Here is a 27,539-nt window from a genome sequence, read left to right as displayed (position 1 = left end):
CTCACACGGCGGCGGCCGCCGCCATCGCTCCGGCCGCGGCTGCGCTGCCGCGCGCTCTCGCGAGAGGTGGGCGGGTCTCGCGAGAGGGCGGGAGAGCGCGCGAGCGCGGAGGGCGGGGGAGCGGGCGGGGCGAGCGGCGATAGGCCCCGCCCCCCGCCTGCTCCAAGCGACGGCGGGGCGGGGCCTCACCCCCCTCCCGTTACCGGCCGCGCCCCGCCCCGGCGCCCCGCGGCGCGCGCTCCTTCCCGCGCAGACCGGCGCAACCGCGGCCTCCGGGAGGTGGGCGGGGCTGAGGGGCGCAGCGCGCCCTGTCCGCCGGCGGCGCCTCTATAAAGATTTGTTTTGGGGGGGGGGGGGCAGGCGCTGTCCGCGCCGGGCGCCCCAATAAAGTTTGACCCGCGCGTCACCGGCCCCGGCTCTCGCGAGAGGCCGCGCGCGAGATCTCGCGGGAGCGGCGGGCGGTGGGGTGGGGGCGCTCTCGCGAGAGGCGGCCGGGTCTCGCGAGAGTTGGCGGGTGCCCCCCTTGGACGCGGAGCCGTTTCGCTTTGGGAAGTGAGCGGGGGGCGGCGGCGGGGCCGCGCCGGGCCGGGTTGGGCCGGGCAAGGGGGGGCGCGGGCGGCGGCGGTGCCCCGTGGGCCTTCCGGCTGAGGGATTGGCGCGGCGGCCCGCGGGGCCCGGGCGCCCGGTGCTGAGGGAGCGGGGAGGGATCGCGGGCCCAGGCCCCGCCTTCCCGGGGCGCCCCCGCGGCGGCGCTGCCCTCCGGGCCTGGGCCCCTCGGATGAGGCGGTGAGGCCGGTGGCCTTCCCCCTCCCCTCCCGGTTCCTGCCACCCCCCCTTCCGCCTCCTCCGGGGCCTCCAGCCGCCGCGGGGCCGCGCTCCCTGCCCCGCTCCCCATGTAGGAGGGGGTGTTGGCGGCAGGGAGGGCCGAGGCCGGGGTGGATGGTGCGAGGAGCGGGCGCGGAGGAAGTTTGAAGTTTGGGGGTTTTGGAGGATTGCCCCCCTCCCCTCTCTCGAGCACAGTGGAGGAGGAATGCCAAATCCGGAGAGACATGGGGGCAAGAAGGATGGGGGCGGCGGGGGGTCCTCGCAACACGCGCCTGGCAGCGGGAGTTCGAACAGCAAGGAGAGGCACCGGCTGGCCTCCAGGCACAAGAGGCATAAGTCCAGGCACTCCAAGGAGTCACCGCTGGCAGCCCAGGAGGCGGCGGCACCCTTGGGCGCGATGATCAAGCCGCTGGTGGAGTACGATGACATCAGTTCGGATTCGGATACCTTCTCGGATGATGTGGCCCTCAAGCTGGACAGGAGGGAGAACGAGGAAAGGAGAGCGGACAGGAGCGAGAGGATGCAGAAGCACCGGCACCACCAGCACAAACGCATCCGTGAGCTGATGAAGAGCAAACAGGCGGAAAAAGAGAGGAAGTTAGAAAAGAGCCTGGAGGCATCCAGCAGGTCAGGGTCCACCAAGGAGAGAATATCGGGCTCTTCCAAGAGGCTCCTCGAAAGCGAGGAGCACCCCAAGTCACTGTCCTCAAAGAGTAGCAACAAGGAGTCCCGGTCAGCCAAAGCGCACAAGGAGAAATCCAGGAAGGATCGGGAGCTCAAGTCCAGCCACAAAGAGCGCAGTAAAAGCCATCGGAAAAGGGATGCTCCAAAAAGTTACAAAACGATTGACAGTCCGAAGCGGAAATCCAGAAGTCCTCACAGAAAATGGTCTGACAGCCCTAAATTGGACGACAGCCCCTCAGGAGCCTCCTACATCCAGGAGTACGACCTCAGCCCTCCCCGCTCTCACACATCCAGTAACTACGATCCCTACAGGAAGAGCCCCGGCGGCTCCTCGCGCCGGCAGTCCATCAGCCCACCCTACAAGGAGCCCGTGGCTTACCAGTCGAACACGCGCTCGCCCAGCCCTTACAGCCGGCGGCAGAGGTCCATAAGCCCCTATAACAGGAGACGCTCCTCGAGCTACGAGAGAGGCAGCGGCTCGTACAGCGGGAGGTCACCGAGCCCTTACGGCCGGCGCCGCTCCAGCAGCCCTTTTGCCGCCAAGCGCTCTGTGAGCCGAAGCCCCATCGCCAGGTGGGTGCTCTCCACGGGGCTTTCCTTGCCCTGGGCAACGGGGAGGTGTCTGGGGGTGGTTGGGGTGGCTCTGGGCATGGGAGGGGTTAACCCCCTTCCTCATCTCCGGGGGGCCCAGGTCACTGCCTGCCCGACTGGGGGGCAGAGCGATCTGTGTGGAATCGCTGTGGTTGGGTCGGTGGCGATTCCCTTGAAAATGGTGTTCACACTTGGGGAAGCGCCTGCCTGGCTGGCCTGGGCAGCGTCCATGTTGGTTCTCAGCAGAGCGGCCGAGGGCTGACTGAGCTCCTGGGATTAAATTACACCCACCTCTGGAGGTGGCCCCCGCAGAAGGGCCCAGGCTCCTGGGGAGGGTTGTGCTCTCAGGGGGGACGGAGCCGTTCAGCTCCTGGTGCGGGATCTAAGGCGCTTCCCTGGCAGGAAGTTCGGCCAGGGAGAATGTTTTCACCTATCTCTGGAAGCCTTTACCTGTTTACTACGTGTGGGAACTTGATCACAGTTTTCGGGAGGGTGGCTTGTTTCAAGTGTATTTTGCTCTTTCTCAACTGACTTGTCTTTTCTCTTCCCTTGAATTAGATGACCACATGTAAACTCCACCTTCCTGCCCTAAACTTTCTTTTCTCAGTACTAGAGTTTCTTGTTTCCATTCTGAAATCGGGGTATTCTGGAAGGGCAAGTAGGAACCAGCTGTATTCTGGCTTAACTATAACTTTCTCATTTTTTTTCTTTGGTCAGTAACCTTGCTACAGAAGGAAACTATTATTTGAAGGTAGTTCTGCGTGTTTTATTTCAGGTGTTTGTTAATTGTCCTGTTACATGCACGAATACATAGTCTAATGTTGATTTTTTTTTTTTTTTTTTTTTTTTCCTAGCCTCAGCTTATGTTAAGTGAGTTTCCAGTTGTCACCATGGGTGCTGTGGAGCTTTGGTTGTAGCTCCATGGCAATTAAGATCTGACCTGGAATGTAATCGCTATAGAAATGCTCTGTGCTGTGTTAGCTGTACTGCATCCTCTGCTCCAAACAGGAGCTGCGAGTGAAGGGGCAGCCTCCAGAGCGCATTTATGTGATCAGCAGTTCCCAACTCGGGGCTTTTGGAATTTGGCCTTTGTTACCAGAGCTCTTCTCTTTACTTCAGGGATACCATCTTCCCCAGTGGGCTTGAAATAGTGCCTTTGTCCTTGCCGTGAGAGAGGTGTGTTGGGTTTTGGGAAGCTGTTACGTAAAATCTACTTACTCCGCTGTGATTTTACATAGTGAAGATTTCCTTCAGGCTGTTTCTCCTCTGCCCTCTTTTCTCTGGGTACACCCGAGAGGTTCTGAGGGATAGTCCTTGATGTTTTCTTCACCCTCCCCTCAATCCTTTTTGTCCTGGCGGCACTGCTCTTGCGTGTTATTTGCTAATGCTTTTGGAAGAGTGAGAATATGGTAGTAGAAAACGTGCGTGTGTGTATACACACACACACTTCATGATGTAATTGTATATTATGGCACCTGTGAAATGTCTGTGTTCAGCCCTAACCAGGCAGAAACCATGTGGAAACTGCAGTGATATATAGAGGCGTGTTTTTCCCACCAGGTTGCTTCACTTTCCAGGATAACCTGAATCTTGCACTTTTTGTAAATGGCTAGTTGCTTCTGACTTGAGAAATCAAGCAGTTATCTCTTCCTGATCTTAATTATGGGAGCAACTTTGAAGCACCTTGTGCTGCTTCCCTGAACTTACATACCCACGTAAGAAACTCCTTAAGGGCATCTTTGCTTCACTGACAAAGTGCTAGACCCCAAACCAAAGTAGATTCCAAAGGTTACTTACTGTTTACACTCAGTTTGTACTGAATTCTGACTTCAGTTGATAACCTGCTCCTCTCTTTTCTGGGCAGATAACTTAATGACTGTGATGTTCTTCTAAAGCAGAACAAAAAAATAAGGATTATGCTTTCAGAAAACATCCACCTGAAGTGATTCTAGTAAAGGGACAGAGGGAATTTAATGTGTTTTCCATATATTACAACTGTAAGTTGTAATTCATTGTTGGTTTTGCTTCGCTGAGCCTGCAGCCTGTGCGGTGAGGCACTTGGTGGAAGTTCACGGTCAAACTGAAGCCAAAGGTGGGGCTGCCCCTCTGCTGATGGCTGGTGAGGAGCTCACCTGAGGGGGGGGGCTGGCTGAGCCTTCCTCACCAGCTTTGGTTCATCTGCTGCAGAGGAGGGTGTAAATGGGAGCAGCTGACTTTGCCCCAGAGTAGCTCTGGAGCGACTTAGTGATCTCTTCTGTTGGCTCCTGCAGAGGGGCAGGAACAGTTTGGGAGAGAAAACGTCTTTAACTGGCACACTCACTTAGGCAGCCAACACCAGACTGGCTTAAATTCTTCAGAGGAGGAAACGCAGGCTTTTCTGGGACACTGAATTATTTCCACTGACTGACAATACGGTTGGGTTTTGGGTTTTTTTTTTGGTGCGTTCTCTTGTTTTCTTTAATCTTCACGTCCGAAATACAGTGTTAGGAAACTGAATCAATGCGCTGTGCTGATTGGAGAAAATACAGAATGTTTCCATTTCAAATGGCTGTGCAAAACAACTTGCTCTCAGTTTAGGAGGAAATGAGGATGATTTGGTCAGTAGGGAAAATAACAGATGTGGCTTGCCGTTCCTTGTAGCAACTGTTGTCATTGCAGCTAAAACTAGAAGAAGAAATTCCAGAGTTCAGCTCGCTGAAGGTGGGTTGTGCTCTGTACTAAGTATAGCAGCTAAGTGTGAGGGTGTGCACGTGCTGTAGTGGTGGCCACTGTTACACAGATCCTTGCCACGGGGAAAGGTCATCGGGCATTCATAAATCAGAAACGCTGGCCTTCTGTTTGAGCTTCTTTCCTCAGCAATTAGAGCATGGGGCATGCAGTCAGGCTTCCCAGATAGGAGTTTCCACTTTACTCTTAACTTCCGTTGTGGCTTGGAGCAGGTAAAATATTTGGATGTCTGTAGATGTTCCCAGGAGTTGGTAGAGTGGATGATAGGGAAGTATGTAGATGTGAGGCTTTGTTCTGCCAGCCGATTCACCTCTGCTAATGGCTACTAGCCGCGCTCGTTTTCAGCATGAGGAGGTCTGGAGGACTCTTCCAAAGACCATTCCAATCTTCTGTTTGTATCAGTTAATGCTTTTTAATTTGGATTTTTAGATGAACCATCATCTCTGACTTCTTTATGTTCAGTCTTCATGGTTAGTATCTTGTATTTCTAGTTTCCAGTGCTAGAGACAAAGAGGTTTTTTTTAACCCCAGAGTATTTTTATCCCAAAAAAGAACCGTCCGTGTGCCCGAGTTGCTCCCCACCCATCTCTGATCATCTTAGCAAGGTAAGCAAGCTGTAGAGCGTTTCCTTAACACACATTAAGGGTGAACGGGGTAAAAGTGCTAACGAACTGGCTGCAGGTAAAGCCACGAAAAGATCATTCCGGAGGATGGAAAGACTGTCTTCAAAAAGCAAAATCTGCTTGTGCATCTTGTGTCTGATTGCATCTTTTTGGAGATACCCAGCAGTGATAAAAGCAAGTGTTGCTGTGGTCGACCACCCCTCAGCAAGCGCCGTGGTGGTGTTGGAGGTGAGGTTTGTGGTAGAGTGGTCTGTCACTGGTTGCGTTGATAGAGCTGGGAAAGCAGGCAAGCTTCTGGATGCGGTGCCTTTTTCAGGTCTGACAAAGAAACCGTAAACACCAAGCTGGAAAATGGGCTCAGAAACAACAGCCCTTTGTATAATAACTATAGGTAATTATCATTCGACAGCTGAAGAGAAAAAGCGTGAGTGGTGCCTGTGGAGCAGGGAAGACTGCGGGGAGGGGGAATACGGGGATTTGGTCCTGGTGGAACAGAGCAGCGGGTTCGTTCGTGGTGGAAGGGCGGGGAGTCGCCCCCAGCCCTCGGAGGCGCCGGTTCTGCGGGGCAGCTCCTTCCGCAGCAGCAGGAGGGGGGTCCTGTCTGCACGCCCCAGAGTTACCTTTCCCTCGCTTGTGTCCATGCAGGTGACTTTGGTGGCTGCACTATTAAAAACAAGGTAAAACTTGGACTTTTGAAGAAGTTTCCTTGATAGATCGGCTGAGTGATCCTGCTGAGAACGTTGCTCTGCAACCAGTTGAGTTGGAGTAACTGTTGGGCGCTCATCACGGGGGAGGATGGGAGGCAGGGAGCAGGAAACTGAGTATCACAACATCTTAAACAATCAATCCTGAAACAACAGCAGTAGGGAATGCTAACCCCAAAACTATTTGTGGTTGCAGTAAACTACATCCTACAGGATTCATTAGGAATGTTTTCCTTCGCCTGTAAATGTCTTTGAGCACAGAGAAGACGTAATGGCTTTTTTCAGCTCCTGGCAGCTTTGTGTTGGGATGTGGCAGGTGAACTGTGTCTGAAACCATTAATTTATTAAGCAGAAACCTTGGAAAAAGAGACAATCCTGAGACAGCATTCCCATCACAGAACGGTGCGTTAAAGAGGAAAATAGTTGAGTGACTTCACGATATTTTTTTTTTTCTCCTTCTGGCTGTCTATTTATTTTGCAAGTCTAAAGGTAAGGACTACCTACAGCTGTGGTGTTCTTTGACCGTTGTTAGCGTGAGGTTTGGGGTTGTACTTACTCGTGTGAGGGCAGGATGCTTGTGCTTGGAGGAGCGAGGGGAGGGGGTTCAGCTGAACTCCACACCCCTGTGCAGCGAGACCCTTCACCTCCAGGGCAGGGTCACAACTCTTGAAGGTGCTGGTGGGGTCTGGCCAGGAGCTTTGCATTGGTCTGTCTCAGTTCTTCAGTTCGTTTTCCAAATGTTTGTTGTCTCAGGATAATATTAATTTGTGTAGCACTATGAACAGTTTAGACCTTGCTGTTAATTATGGCTCAGTATGGTTGAATCACCCCAGCAGCTACTGTGGATAAACCTCCTTGCTGTCAGGTGGTTTTATACCTTCTGTGGAACTGTTTTGAGAGAATTCCATCTTTTCAAAACTAGATATGTTCTGCGTAATAAATCACAGAATAAAAATATAAACCTTGAGCTTAGTTTCTCTTCTACTATTCATAGCGTCTGATCTCAAAATTTCTCATTTTCCTGTTGGCTCACCCAGCTGAGCACCCACCAGAGCCCACCACGCGTGCAGTTGAAGGATGCTGTCTCGTAACCTGCAAAGTCCTAGTTCCTCCTCAAGTGGAGGAAACAGTTCAGTCTTGTCAGTTATTTTGGAGTGGGCACTGGCGGTATCAGTCTCCAATTCCATTTTATGTTTTATCTTGTTTCCACGCCAGTCTCCAGTGAGCCTGTGGTTATTACTGTCTCCTGACTAGGCTCACCCCGAGCTCACGGTGGGTTTGCTGGTGGTGCGGGGTGTTTCCTGCCTTGCTTGTTGCTTGTATCATGACACAGATTTAGTGTGCGATTGTTGTGTTGTTTTTTTTTTTTTTTATTTCTGCATATATACCTAATGTAGAGCCCATGTATTGTAGAGGAAGGCTGAGACCCTGTGGACATACCTCAAACAGAATTAAGATTCCTGTTTGGTTTTTTTTTTTTTACTTCTCAATCTCAATATGCAAATTTGAGTTCTGATGATAGTAAAGGAACCAGGGGGAAAAATTAGCTTGAAGTGAGACGTTTCCTGAGGCGGCATTCCCGTGAGGGCAGTCATATTTCATCCGTTGTTTCCTTTAAAGTTGTACGTAATTACTGTGAAAGATTCGTAAACTGCCAGCTCAACCTCTCAACCGAAGTCTTCTGTTCAGTGCGTGCCTCTGTGATCTCGTCTTTACCTTGAGGCTTGTCCAATCTTGATCCCTCATTTCTGTCTCAACAGTGTGATTGTGAGGGTAGTCCTGACACTGGAAGGCAGGGTGATGACGAGAAACTTGTACTGCTTTAGTCAATAAACTCCTCTCAGTAGCTTTAGTCTCTCCTGACAGGTGTTATGGACTCCCTGAACTTAGCTGACAAACAATGGATCCAGATTATTTTCAAAGAGAGCTGTTGATGTTGGTGAGTAGCTCAGAGGCTGAGAGATGCTTCGTTTCATTTACCTTCTCCCCGTTCTCTCCACAGAAAGTCTGTGAAGTCCCGAAGCCGGAGCCCTGGGTATTCAAGGCACTCATCATCTCACAGTAAAAAGCAGAGGTCTGGGTCACGCAGTCGCCATTCCAGTATCTCACCGACGAGGCTACCGCTGAACTCCAGCCTGGGGGCAGAACTCAGCAGGAAGAAAAAGGAGCGAGCGGCAGCGGCAGCAGCTGCAGCCAAGGTGGATGGGAAGGAGGCAAAGGGCTCCCCTGTTTTCCTGTCTAGAAAGGAGAACAGCTTAGCTGAACTTAAGGAGTCTGGAACAGAATCTAAAAAGGCCATCAAAACTGTTAAATCTGAAAAATCATCTTCAGATACAGAATTAGTTAATTTACTATATACGAATGCAGAGACTAAAGCCCCTGCAGAGACAACGAAAATCAAGGCAGAGGAAAACTCTGAGAGGAAACATCCTGTTCCAGTTAGAGATTCGAAACAGACGGGAACAAAAGACTTGAAGCCTGTAGCAGTGGTAGAGGACCTCCTATCTCCAAAAGAGACAGACACAGCAGAGAAGGAGATTCCACCCCCACTACCCTCAATAAAATCACCTCCTCCACCTCTGCCGACAACCACGCCGCCACCTCCCACCCCGCCGTTGCCGCCTTTGCCTCCGTCACCTGCTGTTCCACCTTTGCCACCATCCCAACTGACTCCCGTTCAGGTCCCTCCTTCAGCCCCGACGTCTTTGCCATCCTCCTCCCACCCAAGGACGTCTACTTTATCCTCTCAGGTGAACTCTCAGTCCTCTGTCCAAGTCGCTACAAAAACACAAGTGTCTGTGACGGCTGCTATCCCACACCTGAAAACTTCAACGTTGCCTCCGCTTCCGCTCCCCCCTATTTTAGTTGGGGAAGATGACTTGGATAGGTAAGGTCACACGAGAGCATCCCGGTTGCATTTAAAAGCAAAACATTGAAGTAAACAGATTTTAGTTTGGCAGTTCTAGCTCGCCCCGCAGCGCACGCTGAGGACTGTGCCGCTGCTATAAATGCCTTCTTGCACGGCCCTTCCTCGTTTTGGCCTCGTCAGCTCTATGTGGAGAGTTTTATGATCCTGTGCAGGTAGTTACATCTTACCTTGGTGAGAAAGAGAGGTTTGGCTGCTCTTTTAATGGTGGTTAGTAAAAGTTACACATCACCCTTTGTTCGTGTTTATTACAGGAACGAAACACGGATCCGGAATCGTGCATCCCTTTGCGTTGCAGCCATTTGCACAGGCTTATTTTGAAATTTCTTTTTTGTTTAGTTCCTCCAAAACCTGTACTTAAGTAACAGGAAAGAGCTTAACAATTCCAGTAGAAGAACACAAAACAGAGTTATTTCTGTTCCAAATTCATTGAACATGCTGGCCATGCCCACATGTAAAAAAAAATGGCATTGGTTTAACTTCAGTATTGTCTCAATTACCGAATAATAAATACACTCCTTATTGCTTAAGAAGTAGGTACTGTTTGTTTGAAAAAGAGTTTGAAAATGAAAGAGTGAAACCACACCTACTTCAACTTTCCATTTCCTATCATTTATAATCAAAACATGCAGACTTCATTCTGTCCTGTAACTGTAGCTCTCGCTGCTCTGGGTCTTGCCTGGTGGTGATCTTGGCTTCTAATACGAACTTGTCTGAAAAAAAACCTCACTGTGGGGTTTTCTTTGATGGGGGGAAGAGGGCAAAGGAACAGAATATCCAAAATAGAGGTGGAGGAGAAGAAAAACAATTTTTTTTTTTCCCTTTTGTAGCTGTTAGTATGTCGTAGTTCTCTTAACATAAGGTCATCACTGATACGTTTTTTTTTTCTACTTGATCTGTTTAGCCTGTAGTTTCCTAACAACTTCTGTATCTTTCCAACTGTCACTAAAGATGGTTAGTAAAGCATGGCTTTTTAATGACTAGTGTGTTACACGATAGTTATGACTTGATATAATTACCCCGTGGTTTTAAGTGAACACAGTATGTTACATACTCAGATTTATTTAATTGATTTTCATGGTTTCTCCTGGTATCGATGTAAATTAGGGTAATGTTGTCGCTGTGATCGACACAAAAGTTGGGCTTCTGCATGTTTGTGTTGCCCTTCTTAAGCTGTAATGTTCAGCAAATATCTATTTAGTTTAAACGTATCTGTGATGAGCAGGAGCTTTTAACAGATTGCAGAATTTTCCCCACTCGAATGCCAGTCTAAGCAAGATCCTGCTGTGTGATCCCTTATTTCCAAACACAGAAATTGTCCTGTAAATACTGTATTTTATTGTTTTAGCTGTTCACACCTAAAGCTTTTTTTTTTTTTTTTACTACCCAGGTGTGGCTTAGTTTTCCAAAAGTGTGTTTTATCTCTGCCATCACTATGAGCTTAGGAGTGGGGGTGATAATACAGCTGGTTGCTAAGCTTAGTAAACGGGTTTACGGTGACTTTTTCCCGATAAAAGGACGGGAAATCCCGCTTCGTTTTGCTGAGGCTAGTGGCAGTTGCCTACGGCACTGACTGTACAGGAGTTCACTCTTAATCAGCTGCCTTTGTATTTATGAACAAAACTTGTCTTGGATAAACTTTTGTTTTTATATGCTGAGACTGGGAGGATGCTCCACCTCTGGGACCGTGGTGAGCGTAGGATTTGGAAACGTGCTTTGAAGTGTCCAAGTGCAAAACCGCCTCATTCGATGGGAGACCCTTTAACTTTTCTTGATGCTTGCTGAGCTCTCAAGACTCATCATCTGTCTGTAACGCCTTTAGACTTGGCAGCACTCGGGGTGTGTCGTGGGTCCCTTCACCTAGCGGGGGCAGAGGAAGAGCTGTTGAGAAGCAGGTGGTACAAACTTGGGCCGTGTTTGACGTTGCGCTGGGAAGTCACATCCCTTCCGTAGGTTCCTGGGAGCATCTGGTTGACTGTTTGCAGCGCTAACAGTTAAAAATGCAGACCTGACGGGTCACATTCCTGCTATTCTAGGGGAGGGGAAGAAGGGAGGTAGCTTCTAGGAGTCTTTGTCAGGCAGCTGGTGTTAGCACTTTGTCATTTTTCTGCTTGGGCAACTCTGAAGGGTCTGTTTGACTTTCTCGCTTTGAAAGAAATGCCTGGTGAAATCCCAATTCTGTGGGCAATTAAAGTTACAGTGACCATCTAGTAGCACTAGTGCTGATATACAAATAGATTAACTAAGCTGTATGTAACTGAGCACAGGTAACAGTGAGAGAATGGTAACTGTTTGGCAAGCGGGAGAGACCTGGTGGAAGGCTGGGCACCTGCAGGTTAAACCTACAAACACACCCTCGCCCTCCCCAAGAAGTCTTACAAATAAGTTGGCTTTTGATGTGTGTCTGGAAAAAGGCTGAATCTTTCTGACAGGGTCAAAAGGCCTAAGCTTAGCATATGTATTAGATATCTAAATACTATCAGGAACAAATTAATTGCCAGTTAGAAGTAGTTTAAACTAAAGTCAAACAACTGCTGGTTTTGTTACTGTGAACGTTCAATCTGCAAGTAGTGGATGCTTCAAATACACGTATGAAAGCTGTAAATAGAGCAAAGCCAGGCCTAGCTGACCTGCTTGCTTGGAACAAAGCCCCTTGCCTCCTGCGTACAGCTGTAGGCCCGGCTTTGAAGAACCTCTGCAGAGGTTTAATGTGGATTCACCTCGTTGAGGTGACCCGGCTGGGTGTCCTTGTGCACATTAAGAATTGGTAGTTAATGGGGGTGAGCTTCAGGCCGTGCAGCTCTGCCAGTTGGGGTGTTTCTAGGCTCGGGAGTGCTGGCAGCAGTGCCCCCACCCCATGCTGCTTCCCCGCAGCTCGGGGCTGGCGTGACCTGCGCTTAGTCCTGCGCTGCCTGGTCGCTCCTTAGCAGTGGGATAATGTTGCTCCCCCAGCTTTTTACAGATGTCAGAGCTCTGTGCCAGGATAGCATCCTCCTTTGTCTTCCTTCTTTCTTAACTGTAGTTCACAAGAGATTGTCCTGCAGATTAGGCATCGTCTAATAAAAAAAAAATGGGAAAACGACCTACTTCCATCACTTCATTTACGCAGAGTTCTCCGTGCTGAAGCGTTAGACTCGGTGATGCTGACAAACAGCAAACCTCCTGCTGGCTGCCCTAAAAATGAACCTTGGAAGGTTGTTGGTATCTCTTAATCTTTTTCTTTTCCTGGTGAAGCGCATGGAGACAAATTCCTGACTCTTCAGACCCAGGAATTCTCCCCGCTGCATACATGAGAGAGACGTTAGATTCTGTTTATGAGACTCTTGCCAGTCTAAACCAAGCTTCTGATGCGATTGGTAATTTGATTTTTTTTTTTTAAAAAAGGAAAAAAATGTCAACTTCTGCTTTCTCAGCAATTTTCACAAGTTAGAGTTGATTTCAGTCCTTGCTAAGAAGTTTAAAAGTTACTTATGTAGAGGGATTTAATTGTGGGTTTGTATTTATAGCGGTCCTTAACAAGTCATGCATTTAATTTCATTACAATAAATGGACTAAATAGAGGAAGTGAGGGTCAGAAAGTGGGTGCTGGCTGATAACCTGAACTGTCTTACAGGAAACTCAGAGTAACTACTTATTTGTGCAAACTGAGCAAGTTCTAGTTGCAGAGAGCTGTGTGTTTGAAGACAGGGGTTCAAACCTAACACTTTTCTCTCCTGATGTACTATCATTTGTAAAACTTAAAGCTGATTTGTTTTATACCTGGCTGTGCTAATTTTGGCACTTAAACTTGGGCTCTTAAACTTCACCTTCTCAAATAGAGAGCTGTTGTCCTACAGCAGGCTTTTTTTGTTTGTTTGTTCGTTAATTGGCTGTTAAGTCTGACTTTTGTATTGTATTAACTTTTCGGAGTTTAGTCCAAAAGAGATTCTTCCTCCAAAACCTGTGAAGAAAGATAGAGAGCAGAGACCACGACACTTACTCACGGACCTCCCGCTCCCTCCAGAGCTCCCTGGAGGGGACCCGTCTCCTCCTGACTCCCCGGAACCAAAGGCAGCCACACCACCTCAGCAACCGTTCAAAAAGAGACCAAAGTAAGGCTGGCTTTCTCTTTCCTGGCTTTTTTGAGTTGTTAGGTTTTCTGTTTCTTCACACAGATGTCAGCGTAGCTTTACCCAAGCTGTAAGTCTCCCCCAGCTCTCCCGGAAGAGCTGCCTGCACGCTCTGTGTGGGGACGGCGCTGCTGAACGGGCAATCGTTTTTGAAATTGAACCTGGCAGCTGCTTTGCCAGCTCTCAGCAGCCTCCCCGCCGTTTATTGCACAGGGAGGACGCTTAACGAGCACTTACTTAGAAATCTTTAGCCGGATTTAGTTCAGTTGTATCAAAATTCTGTTGGCCCCAGACTCGTCCAAGTGTTGTCTGTATTGAGGGAAGTGAAATGTGGAGAAAGCAGGTTCATATTTCTGTTTTTTCTTATGGTATATTACCTCTTTTGCTGTGGGTTGTTTTGTACGTGGGCCACTCGCAGTTGAAGGCCACTTGCCCCATCTATTCGAGAGCTAACAGTACAGCAGTTAGAGGAGGTGGTGTAAATTGTGCACCCAAACGGAGCCTACGTACGCTTCAGGCATTGTAGCGAAGCTGTGACAGATTCTATTGTCTTCCCCTTTGACCTTTTCAGGGGTAGAAATCGCTGGAGTGTGTCATATTCCATCTCCAGCCACATCTACCCCGAAAGCTTTCTCCTCTTTGGATTGGGCCTGTAGCCTGCAGGCCAGGGAAACCTCCTGGTGAGTGTCCCTGTGTAGAGCTCGTGGTGCTTCTGGGGGCTGGTTATTCCAGACAGGAGACGTGCACCTCTTCTCCATGCACGGTTGAAGTGTAGCTCACATTGCACGGTGTCTACAGCTCCCCCGATAACAAAATTTATGCAGTTGTCAAGGGAGCAAGCTCCCTTGGCGTTTGGACAGAGCGCTAGCTGCACTTTGTTTTAAACAAAAATCAAGTGTCCAGTGTTTCTGCAAAAGATTTCAAACCCTGTTTTTTTGTCCTGCTGTAGCATAATTCTTTGGTGTTTTTTGGATAGAAATACTGGTTTGCTTCTCCTTCAAGCTACTCTGTTAGAAGTATGCAATGAGATATTTGTAGAAATCTGTGTAGCTCACTGCATGCCCCCTCCAGCAAAATGCTTCTGCCACCTCAAAGTCTGTGGAAACGAGGGGGCATAATACCCACTTTGCTTGTCTTCCCCCCTCTTTGCACTACTTATTTTCCCAGGAGGGGCAGTGTATTGCTCGTTAGCCCTATGCAGCTGATAAATGTGTAACCAAAGTGAAAAGATTCGATAGTGAGAGTGTTCTGGCTGGGGTGCTTTAGTGTCTGAATAAAATAGAAGGATAATAGTCCTGTATAGCAGTGGCTGTATCTGGAGTTGTTGAAATTATAGAGCATAATTCATTAAAGTCTCCTGAACACTCGCTAGGAGTGTAAAGGCAGGGTGCCTGAACTTTGCTTTCTGTTTTTAGGGTACAGCTTAAAGCATGTGGCTGTGGGATGGCGGGTGAGGTGGAGCACTCGGGTGTCTAACAGCCCTCTTCCCCCTTTCAGAATCTGTTGTCCTCGGTATGGGGAAAGGAGGCAGACGGAGAGCGACTGGGGGAAGCGTTGCGTGGACAAGTTTGATATCATTGGGATTATTGGAGAAGGGACGTACGGGCAGGTGTACAAAGCCAAGGACAAGGACACAGGTAAGGGCGCCGAGTGGCTTCAGACTGACTCCGCTTCTTTAAGGCCTTGTTCCTCCAGGAGTGCTTAAAACCCAGCCCAGCCGTAGCGATGTTGCTGGTTAGTGACAAATACCTGTAGAACTAGAAATGGTTCCAGCCCTGGTGTAAGTGTTTACATCAGGTGTTTTCAAAGAGGGTGAAAGAACGGAAGCTCTGAAATCCCAGCTGAGTGCTCAGCTGCCCCCTCTGCCTGGGAGTCGTGTGCCCTGGGTCTGTGGTGTGGCCTCTGGTCTGACGGTTGTGGTGGCTACAGCCACGGCTCAACCCCTGCTTTTTAAGTCAGACTTTATTGTAGCAGAGCTTGTGAAAGGGCCTGGAGTGGTTTCTGGGGTAAATTTATGTTCACCTGTGTGACTTTCCTCTGGTGTCACCTGTCTGGTTGTTGGTGTGATAACTTGTGACAGAGTGATTTAACAAAAATGAGTCGGGTGGTGACTAAAGCAGGCTCTGCTGTTTCTTGGTGGAGGTTGACTGCTCACAGCTGCTTCCAGCTGCCCCCTGTTAGCAGTGATGTGTGCGGGGGCTGTGACACTGGATCCTTTGGCAGGTGAACTGGTGGCTCTCAAGAAGGTGCGACTGGACAATGAAAAGGAGGGCTTCCCCATCACGGCCATCCGCGAGATCAAAATCCTCCGGCAGCTCATCCACCGCAGTGTTGTTAACATGAAGGAAATTGTCACGGACAAACAAGATGCACTGGATTTCAAGAAGGACAAAGGTAGTATTTGCTGCAGGGTGTGGTTTTGATTAGCCAAAGAGGTGATGCAACTTCAGTTGTTTAGATTTTTTAGTTTTACACTAAGAATAAACTCCGGTGTAGATTTTTTTTTTTTTTTTGCATTCCTCCTTCATATACATAGTTCCGGCAAGTTTGGCATCTGGATTTGGCCTTACATCAAAGGATAGATTCCAGTCAAAATGATTTGTCGCACTGCAGGGCAGAGGTAGACATGGACTTCAAAGGATGCATTGCGTTCCTGTAGAGTCACAAAAGAGCTGTCTTAAAATCAAAAAAAAAAAAAACCCAAAACAACAACCCAAACCTTTACAGGGTTACTTTTGACACTGATTAGTGGCCACAAACTTACTAATGGTGTGAAAGGTTTTCTGTCCTCTGTCACTGGGGAAAAAGGGTGTTCTTGCATCCCACTACCTTTTGTTTGGGGCCTTCTCTTCCATGAGCGAGACGGGAGCAACAGAAATGTCAGCTGAAGCCACACCTAGCAGTATCCCTTCAGCAGACTAGCTTGAAAGCAAAACCAGATCAGAAAAGATGCCCAGAATTTCAGAGGAATTTATTTTGGGGGCATATTTTGCTTTCAGATATCAGCTTGATGCATTAGCGGGGCTACTTAGTTGGTTTGGGTTTTTTCTCCCTTTGAGAGTGGGGGGGGGGGCAAAAAAAAAAGATCTAGGATGCCCAGTAAGCCCTAAATATCACAAGATTGTGTTAAAGAAAACTGCCAACAGAACACGCTCAACAGTGCACAAAAAAAAAGAATATTTCAACAATTGAATCTACTTTCATTCCTCCTTTTCTTTTGTTTCTCCTCTCTTGTCTTAAATCCTTTCTCTCTTTGTTATACCAGGTGCCTTTTACCTTGTGTTTGAGTACATGGACCATGACCTAATGGGGCTGCTAGAATCTGGCTTGGTACATTTCTCAGAGGACCATATCAAGTCTTTCATGAAACAGTTAATGGAGGGTCTGGATTATTGTCACAAAAAGAACTTCCTTCATAGAGATATTAAGTGCTCCAACATCTTATTGAACAACAGGTAAGCTGGGAGTAGATACGCCTCTGTCCCAGCTCTTCCCTGCGCTCTGCCTGGGCTCGGCTGAGAGCACGTCATGCTCTTCACCCTGCCTGTGCCTGAGAGCTGTAGGGGTTGATCCACTGCAGGAACACAACCCTGCGTGTTTCCACCAGGGCTGTAATTAAGCTGTAATTAAGCAGCGGCTTTCCTGGGTGCTGCTGCTGGCTGAGGACACGGCTCCTGCCGCAGAGTCAGCAGCCCTCACAGCCTCCTGCACCGTTTGCAGCTCCTTACAGTTCATTTTCTTTCATGTTGACTGGAAGTAAATGGGTCTCTGTGTACGCTTGGTCTCCATGGTATTTTGGCAAAAATACTGTTTATTGGAAGTGCTTGTAGCAGAGAAACCATTGAGGGTTAAGGTAGGAAGCAGCAGTTCTCCATGAATGCTCTCTCTTCTTTAGATAGCAGTGTTTGGCAGTAACATAGTTTATCACAGAATATGTCACAATTATTCATTCGCTGTTAATTCTCAAGTCTTTATCTGGATATCCATAACAAAACTTTGAGCTTGTGAGAGTAATACTGTGCATAATTGCATCCACATGTCTGGATATACATCTAAAGAATTTCTCTGGGACGTGGGCCTTTTGGGGAGGGTTTGTGATAAAGATGAGACTGAATTATTGCTTTTTTTTTTTTCTTTTTGTTTCTTTGAAGCGGGATCTGGAAAGTTAAGTCAGACATATTCAAAAGTAATTACTGCAAACATTGCTTTGTTAGGCCTTTCTACTACATGGGGGGGGATTTCCTTACTTTTTACTGCTTGCAGCCTGGGAGCCCAGTGGTGATTCAAACCACTGACTTTTTTTTTTTTTTTTTGTCTTTCAGTGGGCAAATCAAACTTGCAGATTTTGGACTCGCCCGACTCTACAGCTCAGAGGAGAGGTGAGGCACAGTGGGGTGGAGGAAGGGGCAAACGGTTTGCCTAGGTGGGATGAGCTCCTTTCTTCTTAATATCCACATAGTCCCTTCAAGTGGAAGTCCTGGCATTGCCTGGGAAATGCTTTCCAGTGTAAGTGGTGTAATGCAGCTCCAACTGTTGGAAAAAGATATTCCTGGCTGGTATTAACAGCTCTTCATTAGACAAACCAGCTGATAAGGAAACAAAGTTCTCTGCTTGCCACGGACCACGCTTTGCTCTGTGACCAGTCACTATTCAGTCATGGCAGCCCGCTGCTGCCTGTCGCAGGTCAGGATTTTCCAGTCTTGGGTACCAGCAACTTCTACTGTCTTGTGCCCACAGACAGACCTGTAAAATCTGTCATATCTCATCAGCTGTATTGAACTTGGGCAGGTGCTGTGGAAGTCTGGGCACCTGAAAGCCCCCTGCTTCTACTGACATGCCTAATTCCGCAGTTTGAAAGCACAGGTTACGGTTTGTAAGGGGTTTGTGGCTCTTGTCATCAGTTTACATTTGTATCTTGCGTTCCAGCCGTCCATACACAAATAAAGTCATTACATTGTGGTATCGACCTCCAGAATTGCTGCTAGGTGAGGAGCGTTACACACCAGCCATAGATGTGTGGAGCTGTGGGTAAGTGCCTGGTTTGTATCTCTTGTCCTGTTTGGGCTGTGAACATCAGCACACAGATAGAACAGTTCTGCTGGAAGGTGGTCTTTGATTTGCGTTAGTTCCTGAGACTGGATCTGTTCCAGCTACGCAGAGTGTGTTGTGATAGTGTAGGGCTACTTTCAAAATTCTGTGCTTTGAGGAAGTAGATGTGTATCACCAAACTAAAGCTATACCATTTAGCAGAAACTCCTAGAATGAGACTTTTCTTGGTGTTGACATGTGAGAGCATGAAAGGTCTCTGTCCTCGCTATCCAAAAACCAGAGCAACCAACCTTTGGTAGCGAGGGACCACGAAGATCAGAAGGGATGACAAGTTTACTCTGTGCTGGTCATAGCTTCAGGGTATGGTTCTAATGACCTAGTTGAGAGGTTTTCTGTAACCTCTTCGAATTGCTCCGTCGCCTAATTTTTTCAGCCAAATCTAGGAAACACTTTAAAGTAGAGATTTCAGGTTTCTGGTAGTGTAGGGAGCCCCATGAACGGGAGGAATCTGGGCCGTTGAGCCACAAAGATGACAACTTTTCCAAATGATTCAGAATCAGACCCTCGAGGCTTCAGCATTTAGAAGTGGGCCTGGAAGTTCCCAGTGTGCTTCCTGTTGTGATATTCGCAGGGAAACTTTCAGCAGAGCTTAGCACACAAACAACAAAGGTTGGTCAAAGTCAGGCCCTGATAATTCCTCCTGGAAACTTCGGCTCTGAGGCCCGGTTGCTGTTGGGTGTCCTGTGCCAGATGAGCCCAGTTCCAGCAGACAGGTGCCCGTGTCAGCCCACAGCTGTGTTTGACACCCAATTGTCATTCCTGTCAGAGCCTTAAGGGTAGATGTTAAGGCCAGAATGAGTCAGAGTTGTCCCCTCCCTCCTTCTCTTCTTTCCCTTCCAGCTGTAGAAATGTTGTGTGCACGTACAAACGTTGTGTGGACAATGACAAACAATAAGCCACTGGCAGCTGAGGATACTTTGAGCCAGCAGATATCCCTCAGTAAAGTTGAAAAGATAAACGGGCTGAATCTGGAGGAAAAATGAGATGCCTGGCTGTTTTCCTTGTCCTGCTATTGACACATCCTCCTTTCCCAGCAAAGAGTTAAAGCGTGAAGCCTGTGACATGTTAACCAGCCTACTAGTGAGTGTTATTTCCCAGCTGCGTAGAATTGGTGACTCTGTACACATAGGTTAGTTTGTCAGTTCTCAACTACAAGCCCTCATGCAAATAACTCTCCTCAGGCAAAGCTGCTTCTGAACAGAAACGCTGCAGTGTTCAAACGATCATCCCAAGGGTTTGCTGTCATGACCTCTTGCTTTTCCTCTTTCCAGCTGTATCCTCGGGGAACTGTTTACAAAGAAGCCTATTTTCCAAGCCAATCTGGAACTGGCTCAGCTTGAATTAATCAGGTAAAGCATTGCACATGCATGCCTATGAGAAGAGGTACTGCAGAAACTGCTCGTGCACACAGTCTCTGTGTTATAAGAGCTCTCTCTCTAATCTGCCTGCAAAATGGGACCAGCCAGTGACTGTAACTGCAGATGGGAATAGTTAGGCATTTAGGTGTCCATGCCTACCACCGAGTGTGTGGCTGCTAATGTATGCACCCTCAGTAAACTTTGCTGCTGTTAGTTGAGTGCAAAAATCATGAACCTAAATCACACCTCACGCTGCAAATGCATTGTGTTGGATGGTTTTTTTCCTCTTCCCGATGCCTCATTTTTAACCTGAGGGTTATGAATTGTGCCCGGGCCCCGGTTCTTGGTACAGTAAATTGCTTTTTCTTTCGGGTTGGTGACTGTCCTCCCCCGAGCTGTGCTCCACCAGCTGATCATCCTCTGCTTCTCTGGTTCTCAGCCGGCTCTGCGGGAGCCCCTGTCCAGCGGTGTGGCCAGATGTCATCAAGCTGCCCTACTTCAACACTATGAAACCGAAGAAGCAATACCGAAGGCGCCTGCGTGAGGAGTTCTCCTTGTGAGTTTTGGTAGAAGAGAGGATAAGTGGCAGCGTGGGGGTAATGGCCTTCTGTTACGTTGTACGACTCATCTGCTCTCCTTTGGCTCTAGTCTACCTGGCAGGATAAAGCAGTGCTTCCCCTCCTTGCCTTCTGCCCTCGGGCAGCCCTCTCCAGGAGGGCTTCTCCCATCTGGGAAGGCTGGAATTGAGGTTGTTCTCCCATTTCTAAATATCTACTCTGCTGGAGGGGCATCCTGCCTCAGCAGCTTGTGACACTTCCAGCTAGGGTCTGCCCCAGGAAGCCCCCCCGGGAACCCCACTGGGAAGCAGGGTGGCATTCTCACGGCACTGAGGCCGTCTGACTCCAGAGATGTGCTCTCTAGGGGGGTAGAATATAACTCTGTAAAAATCTTCTGGGATTTGTAGCAGAATTGCTCTTCATAAATAGCAAAAATTAGACAAAATATCACGTAGCTGGTGTCTGTTCTGGTGATATCTTCGAGCTGCTGCGTCCTGTAGTAACAAATCTGGACTGCAGGGATTCCTCTTAGGCCTGAAAGGTCTCTCTGAAAGCAGGCTCTGCCCTGCTCAGAACAGCCCCTTGACCCAGCCTTATTCCAACTCTCTGCACAGCATTCCTTCGTCTGCTCTCGACCTGCTGGACCACATGCTTACGCTGGACCCGGGCAAGCGCTGCACAGCAGAACAGGCCTTGCAGAGTGACTTCCTCAAGGATGTTGACCTCAGCAAAATGGCACCTCCAGAGTAAGTCCCAGCTGGCATCCTCCACCGCAGTGGGCTCTCTGCTCGTGAGCTTTGGGAGCGAGCCACTGCCTTGGCCTTGGGTTTTTCTCAGTCAGAATTAAGTTACGATTTCTTTTCTCAAGTCTGCCCTTGCCTTTTGTCATATGACTGAGCAAGCAGCTCTTCCTGTGCTGTTGGTTTTCTGCTTGATAACAGGCTGGTTTTATAAAGCTCAGTTTAATGCTTGTAAGGCGATCTGAAACTCTTGGAAGACATGCAAGAGTAGCATGTAGCATATCCCTGTCCTCTGTGCCAAGGAGGACTGGCCAGGCCTCGTTTATGCTGCTTGTTAATTGACTAGAAGAGTGGCTGTTGAGCAGTACCACACCGCAGCTCTTTTCTCCCACTCCAGTCAGACTGATTATAAAACTCCGCTCTGGCCGCTTTGCGTGCAAGCGTGGCAGTAGCTTTTGAGTCCTCTTTCCTTTGGAGTTCCTAAAAGCAGCTGCTTTCTTAAAGCCACCGGCCTCTCAAAGCTTGGCAGACTTGGCTCACTGGGGCTTGTGTGCATTGTAGCTAACCCAGTCCATTCAGAGCTGAGATCCCAGTGCAAATTAAATAATTTGCATGCAATTATGCTGCCTTTCCTGGTTCTAGGACTCGCCCCTTCTTGGTTTAATAGTATGGTTGCAGTCAGGGGAACAGCTGTGCTGCTCTTACAGCACTAATAACTTTCTGTGGTCTTTGAGGATTAAATTGGTTTTCTTGCCATGTTTCCTGACAGCAAAGTGTTGTTCTCTTCCAGCCTTCCCCACTGGCAGGATTGCCACGAGCTGTGGAGCAAGAAACGCCGACGGCAGCGGCAAAGTGGGATTGCAGTGGAGGAGCCACCGTTATCAAAAGTTTCTCGGAAAGAAACTACCTCTGTTACAAGCACAGACCCTGTCAAAAACAACAGCAGTCCTGTGCACCCACAGCCTGCCCAGCTCAAACCGGAGCCTGGTGCTGGAGATGCAGTAGGTCAGTGCCCCGTCGGGTCTGTGAAAGGCTCCTCCTGACGTGGTACCTCCCTGCCCTCTCTGCTCTGGGTGTGGGAGGCTCATGTCTGTTTTCAAGCCAGTCTGGTTCTTTCACCTCTATTTCTACAGAAAGGACGTTCCAGAATCTTCCTATCCTGACTTTTTTTTTTTTTTTTCCCTTTTTTTTCCCCTCTCCTGTGAAAACTATTGGCGGCAGAGCGTTCTGGCTAGCCTTCAAAAGTCACTCACTGATGAGCTGACTGTGAATTTGTTCTGTGAGTTACAGGAGTGGTTCAGAAGCATGTTTTCACCCAGGATAATGGAAGGAGTCGTTAGTCACTTAAGGCAGCATAACAGGCTGGAAGGTGCAGCCGTGTAAAGGGTGTACAAATGAGCTGAAGTTTGATCTTATTGATCAGATTATACAAAGATCGGGCATGGGATGTAACAGGCTGGCAGGCAAAAGTGTGCGTTACTGCGCTTTGCTTGTTGTGGAAAAGATCACTTAGTCATAAAGTCATGCAGGACCAAGACTTTTGCACGGTTTCCAAATCTGTGACCAACCTTCTGTGTCTAGAAAATAGTTGGAGGGGAGATGTTTTGGTTCCTGGGAATGCAGAGATACACAGAACTGCCCAGACCGTGCTGATTGTTCTGTAGAAGCTTTATAAAAACCCAGATATGGGCTGAAGCTTCCTTTGTGTCAGATGTTTTACTGACAAGTAACAAGGAAGACAGTTCTTGCTCCAGGGAATGCACAATCCATGTGTTCAATGAAACGTGGCAGATGGACCAAAGGTGGTGGTTGGATTAACAAACAGCTGAGAAAAGTGAATGCCACGTTCTTAGTTGCCTACCAGCAAGAGGAGCTGAATTCTAAGCTTCTGAAAGCAAACCTTTGCACCCTTCTTCTCAAAAAGTTTGACTTAGAGTCAGCGTGAAGGGACAGCCTTGTCACTTGTCACTCAGGAGGCTCTGCCCCAGCATGGTGCCAGGGCAGGTGATGCTGCTCCAGGGTTGGAGTTTAGACTAACCTGGGTGCTTGTGGGTCAGGACAGAGTCCTCTGATCCCAGGCCAGCTCTCAGCGAGGAACTGCCTTCTGCTTGACCTAATTTCTTTTGCTGTGTCAGCGGAACACACCCTCCCTCCCTCCCCAACAGCAGCTTATCCCGGGAAACCCACTTCCCAGGGCGGGAGGGAGCTCTGCAGCGTGCTGCGGGGACCGGGGGGATGCGCTGCCCCGATGGCCACCAAAGGGGGCTGAGGGCTTCTGCTCGGCATCGTGTGTCCTCAGCCTTGCTGCCGTAACCGGTGGCATCCACCGGCCTGATTCTCGGGGTGCCCTCGGGTAGGTAACCGAGGTTTGGCTCAGCTGGGCTGGTTTTAACAAGATGTTGATAGATTGGAGGGGGGTGGCGAGGAATTTCCCTGGGCGGCTAACAGAGCAGTTCCCCGCTGTAGCCTTGGGCGAGTGCAGTGTGTGCGCAGTACCACGGGGTGCTGCTGCAGCGCTGCTCAGAGCTGAGCGCGGCCTTGAGGGGGGCAAACTACTGGTGGAAACCTGAGCAAACTATCCTGGAATCCTCCTCCCGGAGCCTCGGTGCCTTCCCCCGGGGCCCCAGAGGTGTTTACTGGGATGTGCCCTGTGGCGATTACAAAGCCACGTGGCACAGCTTCGCTTCACCTTCCTGTGATGCCGCTCGTGTTTCCTGCAGGCCTTGGAGAAATCACCCAGCAGCTGAATCAGAGCGAACTGGCTGTTTTACTGAACTTGCTGCAGAGCCAGACTGATCTGAGTGTCCCCCAGATGGCCCAGCTGTTGAACGTACACTCTAACCCGGAGATGCAGCAGCAGCTGGAGGCTCTCAACCAGTCCATCAACGCTCTGACAGAAGCCACCACTCAGCAGCACGAGTCTCAGGCGGTGGCGGCGGCGGAGGAAGCTGTGGAGGAGCCGCCCGCCGAGGCCCAGCTACCGGAGGAGCAGGTGACTCCAGAAGCAGCCAGCGCTCAGGGAGATATGCAGAACGTGCTGGCCGTTCTGCTGAGTCAGCTGATGAAGAGCCAGGAGCCTGTTATCAGCCTGGAGGAGAGCAACGGGGAGAAGAGCAGCGAGCAACGGGGGCCGAGGAAAACCCCTACAATGCATCCGGAGGAAAGTACAGGTAATTAATCACGAGCGTTGCTTGTGCATCTTGGATGCCGTGCACTTGTTTGAACGATTAAAGTATCCCAGACCAGTGCCTCGAGTTCAGCTGCGGCCTCGAGACATCCGAGTGCTGTGACAGAGGGAGGCAGAGGGTGTGGGTGGGAGGAGGAAAGGTGCTGGGTGCTAGAATGGGGTTAAAAACCTCAGATTTCAAGACTGAGAAAGACACTGACCCGCTCCCTGCGGGAAGTGCTGGACTGCTCGGGAGGTTTGAACAGCTGTAAAAAGCCAAAACACAAAAATACTTCCTTGGCTTCACATCTCCGAAGCATATGAAATCCATTAGTGCTCCACTGTGAATGGGTCAGGGAAGATTAAAGGTTTTGGTTGTTGCCCAAGAATGAGAGGGAAGTTTGGAGGGTCAGTCTTACCTCTGATGCCCCCTGTCATCAGTTTACACGTTCAGGTAGTTTTTTTGCACAGGATGTTGAATCTCTGTGAGTTTTCCCATTTTATTGCTTGTCCCAACTCTCACCATTCCCTTCCTGCCCTCTCAAAAAAACCAACAAAAAAATAAATGCGTGGAGATGATTTTAAAGAACACGAAAACTAAAATACTGGAGAGTGCTGGGAGGGGTAGTGGCAGTTGTGTGTGTAAGAACCTCGTGCACGGTGCACGCAGCCCCCGTGTGCCTGGTTACACACAAGAGTTGGCTTTGAGTCCTGAAACTCAGCGACTTCTGAGGTTGAGCCAAAGGGCTGGTTCTTGTAGAGCAAGTAAGAGGCATGTTTAAAAGACCTGATTGTATCAGTGAACTCGTGGATTTCCTTTCCAAAGGTGAGTGTAAATGTCTCCATGTCTTTTGTTTCTGTTGATTTTTTGAATTATTAGCAACATCCTGTGACGACCTCACCCAATTCTAGAAGCGCCTCCTGAGTATGTCTCAGACTCTCCAGGGAGCCTCTTTTGGCCCGATACACAACTCCTCTGCAATGTAGCTGAACGTGCTGTGTTCTCGTGCCTTCAACACACCCGCCCACCACAAGCCAGTTGTGATCATGCTTTTTTTTTGCTTTTTTTTTTTTTTTTTTGCCCTAGTACTGGAAGATAACTAGGTTATTGTAGAGCAGATTCGATTAAATAACGTTGTTCTCTGTTTATAATTATTTTAAATGATATGCTGTCCCCAAATCAGCTTGGCTTTAAAATTACCTGAAGATTGTTTTCTGGATTTAAATACAATCTAGTTTTAAAGTGGACTGACTGATACGGGTGGAGGGGTGGTCCTGGAAGACTACTGGTTTTCACAATAAAGTTTGACCTTTTTAATAACCAGTTTTGCAAATGATTTGAGGATCTGATTCAAACAAGGTGTCCGCGGCCTCTTACATCATCGTCAGTAATAACTTTAATCACCGTGTGGCCGATCCTTTTGTGATGAGCGGGACCGAGTCAGTTGAGTTGTGTTGCTCTGCAGGAGTCAGGACTGGTTTGGGGAGCGGAGCCGGCGCGTGAGGCACCGGGAGCAGATCCGGGGGGGTCCTGCGGGAACCCGCGGCCCCCCCTCCGCGGTGTCACTTCTGGTGCCTTAGCAGGGGGAGGGCCGGAGCTCTGCTCGCCTTCCCCACCGCCTCGCCAGCCTGCTTTGTTCTTCCTGCTGGCTCCAAAGCAGTAACACAAAGTAGTAAGAGCGTGGCGAAGGTGGGGGTGTGCGAAGGGTGCTTTTGTTCGCGCTAGGAGGGGTTCTTTTGAAACCAAAATCCTTGTCACTTCAGGTCTCATTTGGAAGTGGGGAGGGGGGGGGGGGCTGGGGGAGAAGGGGAGGGGGCAGGCAAAAGGATTTTCTCGTGCTCCGGGACCGTCTGTACATTGCACACGAACATTTGTGGGTTGAGATTGTTTTGGGCTGTGTGCTGGAAATGTAACTTGTAAAAGAAAAAAAAAAATATATATATAAAAAAATATAAAAATCAGGGCCAGCTCTGGTAAGGAGCGAGAGGGCGCACCCACTCCCTTCAGTCCATCCTGGGCGCAGTCAGGATGTGGGTTCGGGGTTGGGTTTTGCTTTTTGTGTTTTTTTCCAAACCCCGGGGCCCAGGCAGCCACCGGGGCCGGAGCGGCGGCGTCCCGGCGCTTTGGGGGAGCGTGTGCTGTCGGGTGGCTCCACATCTGGCTCCTGCTCGGCGTTAGCCTTTGATCCCGGAGCAGGAATTCCCTCCACGGGTGCCCATGTGTTAGGACAGCTGTTGCGACTAGTTGGGAGCGTGGGGGCCGGGGCGAGGACGGGGAGAACGTTAATGAACGTGTGCATTGATCTTGCAACGAGCGGCAGCTTTTAAAACTCTCCGCCTCTTTTCCAGCGCAGTCCTCGAGAACGGGCTGTCTCGGTAGGCTGTTTTTGTTTTTTTGTTTTTTTAATTTTAAAAATTTATTTTCGTGTAAATGTATTTATATCTGTTCGCGTGATGTTTTAAGATGGTGTTTAAAAGAAGTAACCCTTCCACAGCCTGTCCTCCTCGCATTCTCCCACCAGAGAAGAGACCCCCCGAGCCCCCCGGGCCGCCGCCGCCACCGCCGCTCTCCGAGGGCGACCTCACCAGCGCAGCCCAAGAGTTGAACCCGGCCGTGACGGCCGCGCTGCTGCAGCTCTTTTCCCAGCAAGAGACGGAGCCGCTCGGCCACGCCACGCACGACCACCAAGCCTCGAGAGCCGCGGACTACGGCAGGTCCCACCCCTCCAGGACTTACAGCACCGAGGGCTCCGAGGGGGGATTTGGTGCCGAGGAGCTGAATTCGGGCCAGACGCTACTAGAACCCTCTGCCCAGCCTCTGGGGAAAAGCAGGACCTTCTTGGGCTCCGTGAGCCACCTTGGGGAGACGAGCAGTTACCAGGGCACAGGATCTGTCCAGTTTCCAGGGGACCAGGACCTCCGCTTCGCCAGAGTCCCCGTCGCCATACACTCGGTCGGGCAATCTTTTACGAAAGCCGAGGGGAGCAACAACACGCTGGTACATCCAGAGGCCAAAATTCAAAATTACGGCGAGCTGGGACCGGGGACGGCCGGTTCCAGTGGGGCAGGAACAGGTCCCAACTGGGGTGCCCCAACCCAGGCGACTTCTTCGTACGGGAAGGCGTACCGAGGGCCTGGCAGAGTGCCTCCGCGGGGCGGGCGGGGCAGAGGGGTTCCTTACTGAGCGCTGCCACCGGTCCTCCCCTCCCTCGCCTCTCCACCTTTAGCGACATGACTTCTTTTTTTTTTTTTTTTTTTCTTCTCTCTCCTCGCCAGAGCAAGGTCTCGTTCGCATTTCAGCTGCTGCAAAGCTCCCCGTTGTATTCCTTGCTAGGCTGCCGGCGGGCACCCCGTGACTGACCGTAGGGTCCCCGCTCGGGTGTCTCGCTGGCCAAAACCTCTCGCGCTTGGTTAGTGACA

General features: G+C 49.6%; 1 protein-coding gene across 3 annotated transcripts; it reads left to right on the top strand.

Annotated features, from left to right (window-relative positions):
• Positions 1 to 590: 590 nt before the first annotated feature.
• On the top strand, positions 591 to 27,539 carry CDK12 (cyclin dependent kinase 12). 3 transcript variants are annotated; one of them, XM_074926658.1, is made up of 14 exons: positions 591 to 2,082; positions 8,157 to 9,041; positions 12,995 to 13,171; positions 14,687 to 14,826; positions 15,413 to 15,583; positions 16,455 to 16,644; positions 17,512 to 17,568; positions 18,116 to 18,217; positions 19,570 to 19,647; positions 20,096 to 20,212; positions 20,828 to 20,959; positions 21,744 to 21,958; positions 23,674 to 24,123; positions 26,642 to 27,539. In XM_074926658.1, exons 1-14 carry the CDS (start codon positions 1,031 to 1,033, stop codon positions 27,301 to 27,303), a joined length of 4,428 nt encoding a protein of 1,475 aa, XP_074782759.1. In that variant the 5' UTR covers positions 591 to 1,030; the 3' UTR covers positions 27,304 to 27,539. The 3 variants fall into 3 exon arrangements, with proteins under 3 accessions (XP_074782759.1, XP_074782758.1, XP_074782760.1); XM_074926657.1 differs by having other exon boundaries at positions 592 to 2,082; positions 26,615 to 27,539; XM_074926659.1 differs by lacking the exon at positions 26,642 to 27,539 and adding an exon at positions 25,000 to 25,521 and having other exon boundaries at positions 592 to 2,082.

This window comes from Athene noctua, chromosome 25, assembly GCF_965140245.1.
Source record: "Athene noctua chromosome 25, bAthNoc1.hap1.1, whole genome shotgun sequence".
NCBI lineage: Eukaryota > Metazoa > Chordata > Aves > Strigiformes > Strigidae > Athene > Athene noctua.
Note: the sequence above shows the minus strand (reverse complement) of the source record. Positions and strands in the feature narration are given on the sequence as shown.

Excerpts from the sequence above, each read along its gene's own strand:
- CDK12 (XM_074926657.1), top strand. The coding sequence starts at position 1,031 with ATGCCAAATCCGGAGAGACATGGGGGCAAGAAGGATGGGGGCGGCGGG. Across the intron at positions 15,584-16,454 it reads GGATTTCAAGAAGGACAAAG|GTGCCTTTTACCTTGTGTTT; the intron begins GTAGTATTTGCT and ends TTGTTATACCAG. Across the intron at positions 18,218-19,569 it reads ATAGATGTGTGGAGCTGTGG|CTGTATCCTCGGGGAACTGT; the intron begins GTAAGTGCCTGG and ends TCCTCTTTCCAG.